Source organism: Notothenia rossii (assembly GCF_949606895.1).
Source record: "Notothenia rossii genome assembly, chromosome: 9".
Classification (NCBI taxonomy): Eukaryota; Metazoa; Chordata; class Actinopteri; order Perciformes; family Nototheniidae; genus Notothenia; species Notothenia rossii.
In genome coordinates this window covers 37,525,721-37,544,358 of record NC_136907.1, presented here as the reverse complement: position 1 = coordinate 37,544,358, position 18,638 = coordinate 37,525,721, and the positions used below count along the sequence as shown (strand labels likewise).

Below are 18,638 nucleotides of genomic sequence, written 5' to 3'. Positions count from 1 at the left end.
CAGAGTGCAGTTTCAAAGCACATCCACAAAAAGTCTGTTGGAAGGGGGAAATGTGGCAGGAAACGCTGCACAACCAAGAGAGATGACCGCAGCCTTAACAGCATTGTGAAGAAGAGTCACTTCCAGAATTTGGGGGAGCTTCAAAGACAGTGGACTGAAGCTGGAGTCCAGGTATCAAAAGTCACTGTTCACAGACGTGTCCGGGAAATGGGCTACAATAGCCGTATTCCCATGGTCAAGCCACTTCTGAACTCAAGACAACGGAAGAGGCGTCTGACTTGGGCTAAGGAAAAGAAGCACTGGACAGTTGCACAGTGGTCCAAAGTCCTCTTTTCAGACGAAAGCAAGTTTTGTATTTCATTTGGAAGTCAAGGCGCCAGAGTCTGGAGAAAGGCTGGAGAGGAGCAAAATCCAAGTTGCTTGAAATCCAGTGTGAAGTTCCCACAGTCAGCGATGGTTTGGGGAGCCATGTCAGCTGCTGGTGTTGGTCCACTGTGTTTCATCAAGCCCAGAGTAAATGCAGCTGTGTACCAAGAGATTTTAGAGCACTACATGCTTCCGTCTGCTGAAAAGCTCTATGGAGATGAGGAATTCATTTTCCAGCATGATCTGGCACCTGCCCACAGTGCCAAAACCACCAGTAACTGGTGTACTGACCATGGCATTACTGTCCTCGATTGGCCTGCAAATTCCCCTGACCTGAACCCCATAGAGAATATGTGGGGTATTGTGAAGAAGAAGCTGAAAGACACCAGACCCAACAATGCTAATGAGCTAAAGGCCGCTATTGAAGCATCCTGGGCATCCATAACACCTCAGCAATGCCACAGGCTGATTGCCTCCATGCCACGCCGCATTGATGCAGTAATCCGTGCAAAAGGATTCCCAACCAAGTACTGAGTGCATTAATGGACATTTTCAAATGTTTGATTGTGTTTTGCTGTTATAAATCTTTTTTTTTACTTGGTCTGAGGAACTATTCTAATTTTTTGAGATAGGATTTTTGAGTTTTCTTAAGCTGTATGCCATAATCAGCAATATTAAAATAATGAAAGGCTTGCAATATTTCAGTTGATTTGTAATGAATCCAGAATGTATGACATTTTTGTTTTTTTAATTGCATTACAGAAAATAAAGAACTTTATCACAATATTCTAATTTTCTGAGACAGTCCTGTGTATATATATATATATATATATATATATATTGTATATATATATGCAGTTACATTCAGGGCCGCCTTAATGCACGGGCTGACCTGGGCTGAAGCCCAGGGGCCTACGGAGATCGGGGGCCTATCATGAGCCAATTAAAAAATAAAAAAATAAAAAAATAAAAATTCTTTTTTTTTTATTTCGGGTGTTTTTTTTTTTTTTTAAATAAACAAATTCTTGGCTTTCAGAATAGGAAACTTTCATTTCCAAAATCACACGATAAATACATTTTTGAATCTTGTAAAGGGAAGACGACAGCTCTCCCTCGCCACTCTGCTGTCCCACAGCGCCGCCCCCCTCCCTCCACTGAAATTATTATTGTAAGACGTAGAGTAATGATAGATAACACAGCAAGGTCCGTTACAGTTTGTTTTCATCTGATTTTAAAAAAACAAAGTCTTGGCTTTCAGAATATTAAACTTGTTTCGGCAAATTCAGATGATAAATACAACTTTGAAGCTTGTAACGGCATAATTACAAGCGGAGAACCGAGTAACATAACGTCACAGCAGGCATAACAACAGCCGATGTTTCTCGTGAGGGTTTTCCCCGGGAAACAAACACAATACACACAAACGCAAATATACACAAACACCCACACGTCAGAATGAGAATATGTTTCACATGTGACTTATTCAAATTGCGAGTGATTGAGTGAAGAAAAAGTTTGAGTGGTGCTCGGAAAAGGAAATTGTTGAGGGAAAAGGAGTTTCGAGACAAGCAGCTATTACAAAAAATGCCGACGCTTACAGGTTATTTTAAACCTGTAGGCCAGGATGAGGAGGAAGGACAGATGAGTTCTGTACCGAGCGGTAGCGGTGCCGGCCGCGGGGCCTCGGAGACAAGTAGGCCGTCTGGTTCTGATAGCGATGGAGTAGCGGGAGAGGAAAAACAGACAGGAGGGACATTATCTGTTGGAGGAGATGGAGAGGACGACGAGGACTTGCTACGTGGAGGGGAGCCAACGGCAACCGGACAAATACATGAGGGAGGCCCGATACGTCACTCATATGGAGGAGAGGACCAGGCGCGTGTAGAGCAGAGTGGAGAAGTGCGATCACAGAGCCTGCCGAGGCTATAAATGACTTTGATTTGATGTTTAAATAGGGGGCCTACAAAAATTAACAGCCCCAGGGCCTGATGGCAGGTTAAGGCGGGCTTGGTTACATTGCTCAAATATATGCTCTGCTCTAGTGCGGAGAGAGTTCACAGATTGGACAAGAGTGGGGGAGGGGGAAGTGCTGCAGCTGCAAGTTGCAAGCTTAGTTTGCACCATGCTTTGCACACCTTAGTATTATTAATGTTGCATTCACGGGGAATGGGAATTACACTTTCACTGTTTCTAGTTCAACATGAATGTGCAAGACTGCTAGAGTGCCTCATGTTGGAGTCATTATTTCAAGATTAAACATAGTTTTAAAATGTCTAAATACAGTCAAGATTTTTCATTAAGAGTGACTTCCTCCTCGTGTGGCATTGCATGTGTCGCTCAGTTTTGTACTCTCGCATTGACATTGAACGCATCATCGGGCCAGGCTACCGAAACACTTATGAGGTCAAGAGGACGACGAGAAAACCTGAGCGACAATTACACAATTCTACAACTATTTAAGGTAAGACCATTTTCATGTTTTAAGCTAGTCTAAAGAAAAGTGTTTGGTAAATTAAGTGTGGGCTGGCCGTCTGGTATCTTTACTGAATTACGCTGTTTAGCTAACTACATTCAATGACTATGCTAGTTGCTAAGCTAACCTCTGAAACACGGGGCTTATCTCAAGGTAAAGTGTTCGTCCATCTCTCAATAAGTTAAACCAGACTTGTGTAGGTTTCAAGTTACACTGATATGGATGGAGATTTGCCTTAAAAGTATTTCTGTGACCAGATAAATAATCCGTGTGTAAATGTTTAATGTAAATGTAAGAAATGCAACTCTCAAAACTATTTTGCAAGTATAAAACACCCACAAAATGTCGCCATTTTGATTTCAAAATATGCAATTCAACTTAATCGTGTATATCCGATTAGTTATTATTTTTGAGGGGTGGGGGTTGAATGCAGTCAGCTGTCTGTCTGTTCCGGAGCAAAGCGAACTGCAGACAGGCTCCCGCACAAGCACAATACAGGCTTTCTCGGCCGGCACATTTCGATAACATGTTTATAAAAGCACGGGTAACGGGCCAAACTAACACATTCTCACTCGTCACATATTAACGATCGGTCAAGGCCCCTTCAGGTCACCTTATTTCGCACTGGAAATTACATTTGTGTGCGTTATTGCAGATGCGTTTGTTAGTGGTCAAATCTTTATTTGCACTTGAGAAAAATGTATTACATTAACAAATACACTATTACGCAACTATTATTTATCTATGCTCACAAATCAAAATCATTAGGGGCCGGGCAATATGGCCTGTAGATTAAATTTGCATTGTTTTAGTACATTTTACATTTGAACAAGTGTACCTTTTTTAATGGACCCTAATGTGCATGTTTTATTTGTGTTTGTCTTTCAAACAAAGGAGCAAGCATTCCTTCAAAAGAAGGAGCTCAACAGGCGGCACAAAATTGTGAAAGTGATGTCCAGGTCTCTGGTAAGAGAACTTTTTAACCACCTCAAGACCCAATTTTTAACATTATTGTTTAATCTGCTAAGTACTTTCTAAATTCATCGGACATACTGTCTCCAAATACCTGAAAAAGAATCATGATTAAGCCTTTACCTGTTTTGCTGACAGTGGAACTGTCAGATAATGAATCATTTGTTCTTTCCTTGCAGAAGAACCTGATGAGCCGAAAAGCCCTAAGACACCAGGTACATTCTTTCTCATTTTTGTTTTCTTCTGCTTTTGTTTAGCAACTGTCAGTTACAATCAGTTACCGTAATTTTCGGACTATAAGGCGCACCTGAATATAAGCCGCAGCAGCTAAATTGAATGATGTGTCCATATATAAGCCGCACTGGACTATAAGCCGCAGGTGTTTTAATGTTTAATAACCATATGTAAGGGTTCGTGCACAGAGGGGATTGTCGGGAAAGAGATGGCTGTTTGAGGAAGCTCCCATTTATTAACATTTCAACAAGTTGCATATTTGCATAACGTATTCAAGTGTTACCATTTAGTGCAATAGTAGCTATAGAACATGTGCTGTGCTGTGCTGTGTAAACTGTACTGTATCACATAGCGTTTCAGACACAAACTTTTCAACTTAAACGGTGCGCTCCCAGCGCACGTACCGGCAGTGATCTACAGCAGTGGTTTTCAACCAGTGTTACGGGGACCACCAGTGGTCCTTGAGGGAGTGCTAGGGGTTCCCCAGCAAAATTAGTTAATAGCGTCACAATCATTTGACCACTTAGCTTTGGCTATTTTTGAAGCTGTAGCAAGCTCAACAAGTGCATAGCGCGGCACCGAGTGCCGCGCTATGAGCTTCAAGATCTGCTATTTTTGAAAAACCTTGAAAAAGTGTGCACATCTTTGAATATTTATATTTTTTAATGCGAAAATTAACTGATATCTTTGCTTCTGGGGGTCCCTGGCACAAAATATTTTCAATTGGGGGTCCGCGGCCAAATGTGTATCAATTTAGGGGTCCTTGGCATGAAAAAGGTTGAAAACCACTGATCTACATTATAGCCTACAGTAGTACCATAACAAAAAACAAAGCTTACAGCGCTTGACGAGGCAATATCAATGGCTAAATTAAATGTGTTTTTTTAAAAGTGCAAAATAAAGTGCCTGTAACACGACAGCAAGCGCGTAAGCCTAAAGTTGCAGTAACACGGCTGCTTAAAATATACGGTAATCAGCCTAACAGAAAAGTCATTAATCCTCGTCTTCATCTTTTAGGCTAAGGTGCAGTACACGGCTGTAACCAGAAAAGTCAAGTCATTAATCCTCATATTCGTCTTCTTCCTGCGTACTAAAACCACTAAAGTCCTCATCCTCATTGTCGGAAACAAACAGGCTCAGGGTGGCTTCGTCAGCCACTCTCCTCTCTCCTTCGTTGTCGCTCTCAAAACCAACAAACTCCTCTTCGTCACTGTCGGAATCGAACAGCCTCTGAAGGGCCACAGCTGTGGCGGCGTCCTCCTCTTCATCACGCAGCAGTCCAGCCTTTCGGAACCCGTTGGTGATCGTGGATGTTTTGACACTCCACGCTGTCAGGATCCACTCGCAAACTTGAGCGAAAGTTGCTTTTCGCATGCGACCAGTTTTGGTGAATGATTTATCGCCGCTAGTCATCCACGCCTCCCACTGAATTTCTTTGTGTGAATATTTGTTCCTGGTAGTCGGGAGGGAGTTGCTGACACACAGTCGTCCGCGCCCTGATGGACAGTCCCTTTCGTCTCATAAATCTGAAACACCAGGATGGTCCACCTCTAAAATTTTCAATTTTCATTTCGGTGGCAACTGTTTTGGCCTTCAGTCGAATCTGCACGGTGGAAACACCTCGGCCGTCTGCTCTCTGTGTGTTCACCCAATCTTCAAGAAAGTCTTCAAGTTCGGGCCATCTGCTTTTATTACCTCTGAAAGCTTTTTTTGACTTTTTGCATTGAGACAGTTCTTCTCGCTGGTGTCTCCAACGTCTCACCATTGACTCATTGATGCCAAGGGTACGTGCAGCAGCTCTATTTCCTTCTTTTACTGCCAGATTTACTGCCTTTAACTTAAAAGCTGCATCATATGCATTTCTACGTTTGTTTTCCATAATGAGGGTTTGTGCATGAAAACTTCCTTTGCAAAAACTGTCTTGCTCTCATTCTGTCTCTCGTACCACTCTCGGTTCCACTTTTACTTTTTCGCGCTACCTGTATCACTCTTTTCCGGCCTCCAGCTTTTCCTGCTGGAGCCCGCCGCTTAAAGGTGGGGGGAGCGGACCGGCCATAGAGCCCATAGAGTTAAAGGTAGTGGACTGTAACCTGTAAAATCCATAGATTTAGAAGGTCCCCTAGTGGCCGTTAGCTGTAAAAATCCATAGATTAGCCGCACCGTTATATAAGCCGCAGGCTCGAAAAATGGGAAAAAAGGCGCGGCTTATAGTCCGAAAATTACGGTACATTAAACTAAATAATTGTATTGCGATTATATTTCAAATAGCTCAATTGGCAGGGCCAGTATAGTAATGCAAAAAATGTTTACAAATATAACAAGCATCTGTACATATATACATTTATATTTTTGAACAAAAGCAGAACACGTTTTCTTTTCAAGGAAAACAATCTACTGTTTTGAAAATGAACAAGCACATTTCATTTACATTATAAAGACTAAAATAAAAGATGTGAGACTTGGACCCAATCCCAAATCACCCCCTACACACTCCCCCTCCGTTTGCGCGTTCACGCGGAGGGTCCGCCATATTGAGGGCTGTTCCAAACCAACGAGTGTGGAGCGGTGTGGAAGGGGAGTGGGCTATCAAGCCCTCAAACAGCGAGTCTGCAGCGGTGCTGACTTGAGACCGGTCTCTTCCTGACCGGAGTCACGCTGTGTGTGTCCGTCAGGAAACACGCTGTTAACAAGTAGTTCCAGCAAACATCCACTGATAAACTGCAATGTTAACAACCTCATGATAACCTCATATGTTTTAACTTAGGATCATACCTGTGTTTAGTCAGGTTTTTAAAAGGTACATTTACCTTTTTAAAAGGTAAATGTGTGCATTTTATTATAAAGTTGTGTATATTTACAGATTGTTGCAAAAACTAAGAAGCTTGTAAACATCAGGTTTAAAACTAAAATAATTAAACACAATTAAAGATGTTTGGAGTTTTTATTTGAGTTATTAATTTACATTTTTGTCAAAGAGATGCTGATTTGAAACCGTTGTTACATACAGTTACGGCATTTCCTGTTTCTGCCGGAGAGAGGCGAGGCCGTCCCAAAGCTTGCCGCTGTATTTATACCCTTAACCCTTAATGGAGGGAACTTCATTCAGCTGCGAGTGTGGCTACAGACGGAGTTCACTCCGTCACGGAGGGGTAGGGTCGAGGGGGTGATTTGGGATTGGGCCATAGTGTGGTGTGTGAAGTGCTTCCTCCACACAGTCATATAGATAATATAACACTACGGCTTCGGCTGAACTAATGGAGGATTCAGAAGGTATGAACATCACTTCAGTTTATTGCTGGGACACTTTGATATCTGTTAGCATGATGAATCAAAGCTAATGCTAAGGTGATTTCTTCTCTCCTTGTAGAAGAAGTCGACCTTCTGACCTCCACCAAGAGACGCTCGCAGCAGCCAAAGAGGGCTGAGACGGCAGGTACATTTCATGTACTCACAACAGGATTATATCCAATATCCATAATATGAATAGACACAATCTATAGAGAATCACATTTAAGAAGTCAAGATGTCTATTTCTGCTTGACCTGCCCTTTAGCAAGGCACTAACTTCTATTTAATATTTATTTTGTCATAAATCTATATTTACTTTATTTAAATGTGTGTTTTGATGCTTACAGAGGACAGAGATAACAGTTGTTAGAGATTTTTATACTACCAAGCTGCCACCAAGCACATACACTCAAAACCACAATTCATCCATAAATAATATAAATTAATTTGCTGGACTGAATGATTGTTCCAACAGTGAGGAAGACCTCTTTTACATTTGTGATTTCTGTTTCAGGTGCAGGCCTTGGACCTCTAAAGAAAAAGCAGCAGTCCTGCGCCAACTCGGCCGGTTCATCACACTACAAAGGGTGCCTGGAAAAGAACTGTGTAACGGCTCTGGAGGCAGAACCTGTGCTGTGCAGTCGGAGCTGGAAGGACGTGAAGAACCAAGTTTACAACTCCATAACTGCCCAAAAAAGAAAACTACTGTAGTTAATTTCAGAAGTGGGTAGAGAGGAGTTGGAGGAGATGAGAGAGGAGTGAGGGGAGAGGAGTTGGTGGAGTGATTGTATGAAAATGTTATATGACATTAAAGATGCCATCTTGGTGAGTGAAACTAAACTCTTCTGAAATTGTAATAACTTAACAATGGAATAATCAAGAATATTACTATTGTCAATTAATTAATGTGATATCAACCATTAGGGTTGGGTATTCTTTGGGTTTTTTCCGATACCGCTCCTTAACCTATACTTTTTTCTTTCATTTTTTAAAACTATGGTCGAAGAAAAAAATGCTTTTTTAAAAAGAAAGATGTTTTATTTGAACAGGGTTCCCACAGTACCTGGAAAACATGGAAAACATGGAATTATTTTTTTCATTTTCCAGGTATGGAAAAGTCATGGAAACTGAGCAAAAGTGAACACTTACATGGAAATAGAAACAGTTGTTCTGGAAATTTTTATTGGATGAGGTGTAAAATAGTAATAAAATGAAACTATTGAGCACAGAATTAAGATGACTTTATAAAAACCCTTTACATGTGAACAGCTTTTACTGTAGATATAAATGGATGATCCCATGTTGTAGAGCATGCTCTTGGCATATACTGCATCGTATATGGTATATTGGATGTTGGAATTTGATGCAGGCAACTTGGTGATATGGACTTTAAAAGTATAGTTTCGGATTGGTGGACTTCAGGAATAATAACGTTACTCGCGATCTCAATAGAAGGGTCAAATACATGCATTTCCCAGCCAACACGGGAGCCTTGACATCTACAGTGAAACTTCTTATGCAAGTTTATCCTCAAATGTAAGTAGCTGTGTTTTAACTGTGGTAAACTTGGGTTTATCAACGTTAGTTAGTAAGCAGTGCAATCTTGCTAACTAGCTAGAATTTTGATTTGTTAATGATGGTTAGCAAGCACATGGAGTGTAATCTTGCTAGCCAACATTCAGTTTGCTAACTAACTAGCTAGTGTTGGCTAGCTTGCATTGCTAGCTAACTACCAATACATTTTCACATTAGGCTGTGACATTACTTCTATACTAGTTGACATGAATAGTCTAGTCTTGATACATTTTGTAACATTCATTCTTATATCTACTTTTAGCTATTTTGTGATTTTTCGTTTTTTTCTTAAAAAAGATTATACTAATAAATAGGAACATTTGAGGTGAGACATTTTTGAAAAACCATTGATCATGCCTAGACTGATTCTATACATCTATACTGTTAAGCTAAGCTTACTAGTGGGGTTGCTGTACTGAGGAACCACAGGGGAACCAGCCTTATGTTTTCCCTTTTAGGTTCATTAGTTTGATTTCCAAAAGATTTTACAGAGTAAGAGTAGGCATATACCCCTTCTACGTTTCATTGACTTTTCCTAAAACCGTGTTATTCACCACATTTAGGGGAGTTTGTTTTGAATTTGGATTCGTTAATGATGGTTAGCAAGCACATGCAGTGCAATCTTGCTAGCCAACATTCAGCTTGCTAACTAACTAGCTAGTGTTGGCTAGCTTGCATTGCGAGCTAACTACCAATACATTTTCACATTAGGCTGTGACATTACTTCTATACTAGTTGACATGAATAGTCTAGTATTGATCAATTTTGTAACATTCATTCTTATATCTACTTTTAGCTATTTTGTGATTTTTCATTTTTTTCTTAAAATAAAATGATACTACTAAATAGGAACATTTGGGGTGAGACATTTTTGAAAAATCATTGATCATGCCTAGACTGATTCTATACATCTATCCTGTTAAGCTAAGCTTACTAGTGGGGTTGCTGTACTGAGGAACCACAGGGGAACCAGCCTTATGTTTTCCCTTTTAGGTTCATTAGTTTGATTTACAAAAGCTTTTACAGAGTAAGAGTAGGCATATACCCCTTCTACGTAAGACTCATAATCTCAAATGTTTGATGCATTACAGGAGTGAGTGACAATGACACGCGGCAGATTCAAGTCACATTGGAAAGATGACTCTCAATACAAGGACTGGATTGGAGAGGTACCAGGAGATGTCCACAAGGCTTATTGCAAGTTTTGCCACAAGTCATTTGACATCAGCAATATGGGGGTCGCTTCCCTCAAGAGCCATTCAAAAGGACAAACCCACACCAAGTTAGCTGGACAGCTAAATAATGAAAGAAGAATGACAGATTTCTTGACTACAAAAACAGGAGAGGGAAGAAGCGGCCCAACAAGCCAGGATATCGAAAGTGACAGTCAGGTGCCCAACACCAGCAGTGAACAGTCTACGGAAAAAGGCTCTGGAGCTCAGGGGAAAACATTTTTTTCAAGCCAAGCTGTATTTGAAGCAGAGTTTCGCTGGGTCATGAAGGTGGTCAGGTCACACTTCTCGTTCAACTCCAACTCTGACATTTCAAACACTTTTGCTCAGATGTTCCCAAACAGCGAAATTGCCAAACAATTTACATCTGGCGCAACAAAATCGACTTACCTTATATCTTTTGGCTTGTATCCTCGTTTTAAAGAGCAGCTGATCGAAGACGTAAGAAAAGCAAAGTGTCATGTAGTGTCTTTTGACGAATGCCTTAAATAAGTGACACAAACAGAACAGATGGATATCATTCTGCGCTACTGGAGTGAACGCGAAGGGAAAGTAGCTGTGCGTTACTTCACTTCAGAGTTCCTAGGACACACTCAGGCAGAGAAGCTCTTGGAGAGTATCAACAGATCCCTGTCACCTCTGGACCCCAAGAAGCTCCTGCAAATATCGAGGGACGGCCCTACAGTGAATTGGAAGTTCTTAAGAATATTCCAAGAGGACAAGAGCAAAGAGGACCCAGATGCACCAAAGCTCATCAACCTGGGAAGTTGTTGTCTGCATGTTGTGCATGGAAGTTTCCAGAACGGAGAGAGGGAAACAGGTTGGAAAATCGGAGATGCGCTGTGAGCGCTTTGGCAGGTGTTCCATGACTCGCCAGCAAGGCGAGAGGATTTCAGTGAGCCGAATAAAACGGCAAGATTTCCTCTGAAGTTCTGTGCCACTCGATGGGTTGAAGACTTGCAAGTTGCTGAGCGGGCAATTGAAGTGTGGCCAGCTGTGATGGCGTACATCCACAGCCACAAGAAACTTCCGAAGTGTAAAGTGCCAACATCTGCGTCCTACTTGACAGTCAAGAAGGCAACCGAAGACCCTCTTTTCCTGGCTAAACTTGAGTTTTTCGCTTTTGTTGCAAGACAGCTGAAGCTTTTTTTGAAGGTATTTCAGACAGATGCCCCAATGGTGCCATTCTTGGCAAAGGAGCTCCAAAGCACCCTGACAGGCCTTCTGTCATGCTTTATCAAGAGAGAAGAGCTGGCAAAGATCAAGACACCTCTCCAGCTCACTAAACTGGACCCCCAAGAGAAGCAAATCCATGTCCCACTCAAACACCTGGACATAGGATTTTCAACCAAGCAGGCTTTGCAGAAGGCATCTGAGAAGCTCCAGGAAAATCCTGTGAAAATCGCGGAGTTCAAAAAAGAATGTGTCTCCTTACTCGCAATGACCTGCAAGAAAATTATGGAGAGAAGTCCTCTCATGTATCCAGATGTGCGGCATATGAGGTCCCTTGACCCTGTGTTGATTGTGACGGAAACCGAAAGTACAACAGCAATGTTTGAGAAAATCCTTCAGGTTCTCCTCAATGCTGGATGGTGCCCTGCCACAGAGTGTGACAAAGTCCTTTCTCAGTATAAAGCATTCTCACTCGATGTCAACACAAACCACAAAGCAGAGTTCCAAGAATTTGTTTACAGCTGCAGACTTGAAGAATTCTTCGGAAGATATCTCAGTGGCAAAGAAGAGTATGCAGAACTGTGGAACATCATGCAATGTCTCTTCACGCTGTCTCATGGACAAGCTGCAGTAGAAAGGGGGTACTCTGTTAACAAGGATATGCTTGTTGAAAACCTACAGGAGAAGATGTTAATAGCAATGCGCTTGGTCCACGATGCAATGGCTGGGCACACAGATGGAGCTCTTCCAAAAGACCTCAAGCAACACTGCAGAAGAGCAAGGACAAGATATGAGATGTATCTGGAAGACCAGAAGAAGTTGAGAAAGCAAACCCCTAAAGAGAAGAAAAGAAAGGAGCTCTCCCAGGAAATCCAGAAAGTGAAAACAAAGCGGCAAAAAGTAATGACTAGCGCTGAAACAATGGAGAAAGAAGCACATGAAATGGCAGTCATGGCAGAGAAGAAGCACGATTTTACACTGCTGTCAAAATCAAATGCCTATCGGAAAGGGGTTGCTGATAAAAAGGAAGAGGTGGCAGCTCTAGACAAAGCCCTGAAAGAGCTGCAAGAGTCTGTCAATAAGTTAAAGCAATGAGGTATGGATGTATGAAAGATTGTAATATTTATCGGTCACCCTCCTAAAGACAAATATAACACCATTTTAGCTTATGGAGATGACCAATTTTAACTCAAAATAACATTCTGTTTCAGATCTTCAGACTGTAGAGAGGAGGAGGAAGAGGAGTGGAGAGGAGGAGGAGCCAGGAGGGCACAGAAGGAAAGAGGGAGGAGGAAGAGAAGGGGGACGAAGATGAAAGAGGAGAAGAAGAGGGGGATAAGAGAGTAGAGGATGACAGAGGAAAAGGGAGAAGAGTGGAGAGGAGTTGAGAAGAGTAGGAAGAGAAGACAGGAGCGAGCAAAAGAGTGGAGGTGTGGAGAGAAGAGGACAGGATGAGATAGGAGTGGAAGAGTGGAAGAGAGAACATATATAAATCCCAGTGCTCATGTGTTTCAAAGTTCCAGTTCAATAAATTGTTGTTCATCTACAGCTTGTTGCATTATTTCATGCATTGATATTATCAATAAGACATAATATCTAAGCATTTACAATGTAGACTTGACTGGCACATCTTTTAAATCAAGTAAGTAGTCAGGTGTCCTAGGGGGTTGTGTGTGTGAGTGGAGGGGGGCGCGGATGGGGGCGGAAAGCTTCAGGGGCCTATCGATCATCACTTAATATGGTACCTGGATAATCAGGATTTAGCATGGAAAAAAATGTCAAGGCAAGCGTGGGAACCCTGTTGAACTTGAACAACATATTAACTGTAAACAAAGTAAACTTAAATATATAAAACCCGGCTGTGATCGGCTATTCTCGTCTACTTTCTATGCGAGCCGCAGCTCGTCTCAAACAAGCCTACTGACTTTCTGAAGAAGATCGCAGGAAATGACGACAGAACAGCTAAAAAATCTCACACCGTGTCAGATTTTGGTTATTTTGGGGAGGTCCAGATACATCATATTGTTTGGTGGATGCAGTTTGAACCAGAGTAGCAGCATGGAGGTCGGGTCGTCACCAAAATAAATAAATAACTGGTCCGAAAAAGGTTAATGAAAAAAAGAATACACATAGCCTTCCTCAGGCAGTGTGTTTGTACCGGGGACAGGAGACCCCCCTTGATGAGAAACTCTAAGAAATGATCGGGAAATCCCTCCGGAGTGGAGTCATGACGACTGGATCTGAATTATGTTTTTGTATTTGGTGGTTTGTGTCCCAGCTGTCGATCAGCTGTGCGCAGCGTCTCCACTGCAGCCTGTGCATCCCCCCCCCCCCCCCCCCCCTGTTAAAGGAAATACAACTAATGTGTTGCGTAATATTAGCTGTACAATTTACCACATGATGTTCTTAGTTTCCATACCTCCTGTGTTTTACGAGCGACTTATCCAGTCTTGGCAAGCGGCATAAAACACGATTAAACGTGATAGTATATAAAACCATGCTCTACAACAGTGACCACCAACTGGCGGCCCGCGGGCCTCATCCGGCCGGGGTGACGTTGGCGGAGTGATAACTGCGTTCGCCCCCCACCCATTTTTTTTTACAACGTCTCGTGAATAAGGTGCAGTACCGGAGTCCAACAGAGAGGCAGCAGCTGCGGGACAGTAGACTGCGTACTGCGAAACCTTCCCTTCCTTGAAGAAGAAGTGATCCTTCGTTGTGAAGAGTCTGGTTAATGCGCTCCGCACCACAGCAGTAGCCCCGCTGCGACAGAGTCCAACAGAGAGGCTGGAGCTGCGTGACAGTAGCTTAGAAGCAGGGTTGGGTTGTAACGGAATACATGTAACGGCGTTACGTAATCAGAATACACAAATCAAGTAGGCTAACTGTATTCAGCTGGCGTTACATTTGAAAAACGAGTAACCTGATAACAGTTACTTTCGTAAACCTGAAGTGAATACATTTTGGAATACTTATTGGAATTATTGGTGGAAAAGATTCCTCACAAAATGTAATATTCATTACCGGCAGAACTGTGTGCACACTGCACAGCGCTGCAGCATGTCTCTGAGCAAAAGAGAGATGCAGCGTGTCTGTGAGGCCCAGCCCCCGCACGCAGAAGAGAGAGAGAGAGATCTCTTTTAAAATATATTGAAAGTTAGAAACGGAGATGGATAGATAAAATCTGCAAGATAACGTTTATGTAGTATTTCTATATTTTCGAAATTATGACATTTCATAACGGGATAAAATCAAAGTGAATGGCCTGCTGCTGCTGAATGCATGGGGCAAGTGACTGGAAAAACTTTTTAAAGTTATTACATCGTTTCAGACAATAAATAATAATGATAATTCATTCTATTTAGGGGCGCCTTTCAAAGCACCCAAGGGTGCAGATGAGAGAGCTGCCAGAATGACACCAAGATGTTGTGTTTGAGTTCTTGATAAGCCATTAAAACAGTAAAATAAGTGTCTCCTGTTCACCAAAACATACCCATCTGTTATGGAAGAATAAAGTATTCTAAAAGTCATCTGAATATGTTACTTTTTTAAGACACGTAACTAACTGTATTCTGATTACTTTCAGAGCATGTATTCAGTCAACAACTTCAAAATTCTGGGTTATATAAAAATCGCTGGCCCGCGATAGTGTCTATTGGATACATTTTGGCCCTTGGACAAATGTAGTTGGTGATCCCTGCTCTACAACCTATAGAAATGCAAAACGGCGTCAGTTTAGACGTAATTATGTCCTCCTGCTTACCGCATCATTTATGAGAAAACATTTCATAACATTAACACAACATATTCGAGGTAGTTTTAAATAACATATCCGTATTTATTTATTTCTCCAAGTTATGTTTTTGTGTGCACTGAGGAGTCTCAAATAGGCGTTTGTTTATCATTTTAAGATTGGCTTTAATCAATTTGTGAAAATGAATTTTCCACATATTTCTCTCCATTCTTCCTTCTGCCAACGGTGTCGCAGTTTTTCGTCTCTCCCGTTTTTGTGCTTAGTGCGTACGCATTGGTTAGAGTTTGCGTGGAGGACCGCACGTTTTCCCGCCAAGTTAGTATTTCATAAATCGCAAACATTGCGTTGAAACTGGCGTACGCCATTTTTTTAGCGTATATCCCTTTATAAATGAGGCCCCGGAACATTCTTTATCACATAACAGGTTAAACAAGTTAACAGTAACACATCTTACCTTTGCTGGCATTGATGTGCTCCCATCTCATTTTGTCCTTATCTTATCCCATTCGGATTTGACGTTCTGCTTCTTGGCAGGGGTTAAGTCCTCTTGTACTCCTCATCATGCTGACTAACAAATATTATGACAAATCATTCTCCACGGACACAATATAATAATATTAATATGTGTAATATTGTAATCTGTTCACACAAATATAGCATTATTGACAAATATTCGCCACTTTATTAAGAACAAATTTCTGGGGGCATTTTTACTGCCGTCTCTTCTATAAGCACACATCTATCTATCTAAGGGTGATTATTTGACACAAAGAAAAATATTGAACGGTGAAATGTCACTTTAAAATAACCTGAATTTAAAAGCTTTTGTATTTTTCTTTAAAAGCAGAATGCTCATTTACCAATAAAGTTAAAATGATGACAAACCTAACTTTGCTGCCCTCACTGTTTTCGTGACTGAAGTTTTAATAATAAAATAAGTGATAAAGTATTATGTAGCTTTTAAAATAATGTATAATGTATAGCCTAATGTTAACATTGACGTTAAAGTTCTGCTTTGACAGTCGAGGCAGAGGGACATTATGGACAGTTGGACACGATCAAATACATAAGTTGACGTTCACTTTATTCAGTTGTGTCTATCTATCAGATATAACTTCACTATTTTCCATTATCCAGGCGACTCGTTGAAGATCCAGGATGATAATAATGCCGTCATTTGCGGGTAACACTCAGACGAGGGGGCGAGGTCTCTTAGTATGACGTATGACTTACATGCGCGAGGCTGACATTTGGCGCCATTTTGTGTCTAATATGGCGGGGGAATGTGTAACATTTGACGGAATTGTGTATCATTTTTTAATTTAGAAATCAACACACACACACATCATGGTGTATGAGGTCAATATTTATAAAGGTCATACAACATGTGTGGGGGGTGAAAACAGTCAAATAGCAATATTACCTAATAATACAGACATGGTACTGAGTATACAATTATTAATTATGCATCAAAATATTATTGTTCAATAATTATATTAATTTAAAGTCCCAGGTTTACGAGACCACCAAAATTGGTCTCATAACCCGATCGGTCTTGTAAAGCTGGTATGTAAACCTGAATATTGGTTTCATAAACCACTTATGCCTACACACACACACACACACACACACACACACACACACACACACACACGTACGCACACGTACACACACACACGTGTGTTGAAATGTAATTGTATCACATATATCATCAATAATATGTAAACATTTGAAATGTATGTTCATGTTGTTAATTATTTTGTATTGTGATGCTTTGGCAACATTGTTTAATTTAACTTTCATGCCAATAAAGCCCCATTGAATTGAGAGAGAGAGAAAGAAATTTTTCAAACCACTTTTATTCACAAAGCAAACCATGCAGACACATTGACACACATTGTCAGTTCAGACAACGACTGAAAATAAGATCCTCATTCTCCACAGAACACAAAGCATTTTCATGGAACCACATGGCCTCAAATTCTCCCACATTTTTGGCTAAGCAAAAGTAACTGTAGTCCGTTTTCAGCCTTGCTTTTACCATCCGCTTGAAAAAATCAAAACTGTATCAGTATCCAATGAGTCCGCAACTTTATTCCTCCTGCTGAGGTAGATGGCCATTTTAGCCTGCCCCAAAAGCTGACTTTTGCACTTCTGCTTCTGGCTGTACCTATAACCCAAAATGAACATTGACTTAGAAAAAAACACATTAAACTAAATTAACATCTGAGTTGTGTTGCCATTAGCATACCGCACCGCTATCGAACAACGCAGACACACCGTCCTCGTCCGATCCACCTATCGCACTCCATCGTTATTGTAGTCCACAGGGAACCCGAAATGTTCCCACACAGCTGATTTAAGGGTGCGTTCACACCTGCCTTGTATAGTCCGGTTGAATCGAACCCTGGTGCGTTTAGCCGCTTGGTGCGGTTCATTTGGGTCGTTGTGAACGCAATCCGAGACCTCTGAAGTGAACTAAACAACCAGACTCTGGTCCGCTAAAATAGGTGGTCTCGGAGCGCTTGCTTGCGAACTCTGGAGCGGTTCATTGCTGATGTGAACGCAGTCCGCACCAAAACATAGGAAGCGTAGTATTTACGTGACACAAGCACGCGGATATCTTCAAAAATCTTTAGCGAAAGAGTCTTTCAAGACATCCGCGGTTGTTTATTTAAAGAGTGAAGCAGAATTAAGTGTTGAACAGTGTCGTGTAAAGTAAAAATTCTCCGTCAGCTGCATAAAAGTAAGAACACCTGTCGTCGGTGAAACGCCCCTCCTTACTGCAGAACGTCTCTCATTATATGTGTTATAATGTTTTTTAACGGACGTTGTAGAGGCTAAGCCAACGCTTTAAGCCTCTGAGAATCCGCTTTGTGGGTGTAATTGACGCACACAAGATTGCTGCCGAATAAAGGTCAGAAACCAAGTTTCCAGTTTGAAACAGTCCATTTATTTCCAATCTTACTGGTTTCCCTTTTACTTGCTTCTTTCCATATTCACCACACGATATTACAGTTTAAACAATACCTTTGCTTTGCTTGTAATCCCGTGTTGTGTGTGTGCTTCGTGTGTGCTCCGTGTATGTGTGTTCTCTGTGTGTGTGTTCTCTGTATGTGGTCAAAAACTGTATGGCCTTCCGGCGGAACCTCTCACCACCAAACATAGGTTCCTACCTTTATACCCACAGATGTTAATTGGCTCCTACACACCGGCCCCTAATAGATAGTACAGGTATCAATTGAAAACAATTAAGGAGCCAAATGTGAAAAGAATTTTTCAATACATAGAAATGCGCATCCTACACCTCCTGTACTAAACATAGTTTAGTAATAGGTTGCACAATAATTTTGGTCTTGGTCTGTAGCTTTACAGAGCGTACTAGTCCTCCTTTGTCAGGAAAAACCTCCAATACTTTGCCAAGAGGCCAGGAACCACGGGGAGCTGAGGAATCCATGATGTCTACAATATCACCAGCGACTATATTCCTTTTCCTTTGGTTCCACTTTTGCCTCTCTTGTAGCAACGGCAGGTATTCTCGCACCCAACGCTTCCAAAATAGATCAGAAAT

The 18,638-nt window shown here is 41.4% G+C and overlaps 2 protein-coding genes across 3 annotated transcripts in view; both read left to right on the top strand.

Annotated features, from left to right (window-relative positions):
• The window catches only part of LOC307020800 (transcription termination factor 1-like), a 98,975-nt gene that overhangs the window by 48,615 nt on the left and 31,722 nt on the right, over positions 1 to 18,638 (top strand). The window lies entirely within an intron of this gene.
• LOC307020802 (uncharacterized protein) lies at positions 9,754 to 12,967 on the top strand. Its single transcript, XM_079652385.1, has 2 exons — positions 9,754 to 12,409; positions 12,525 to 12,967. Exon 1 carries the CDS (start codon positions 11,140 to 11,142, stop codon positions 12,406 to 12,408), a length of 1,269 nt encoding a protein of 422 aa, XP_079508511.1. The 5' UTR covers positions 9,754 to 11,139; the 3' UTR covers position 12,409; positions 12,525 to 12,967.

Coding starts and splice junctions, on each gene's coding strand:
- LOC307020802 (XM_079652385.1), top strand. CDS start 11,140: ATGGCGTACATCCACAGCCACAAGAAACTTCCGAAGTGTAAAGTGCCA.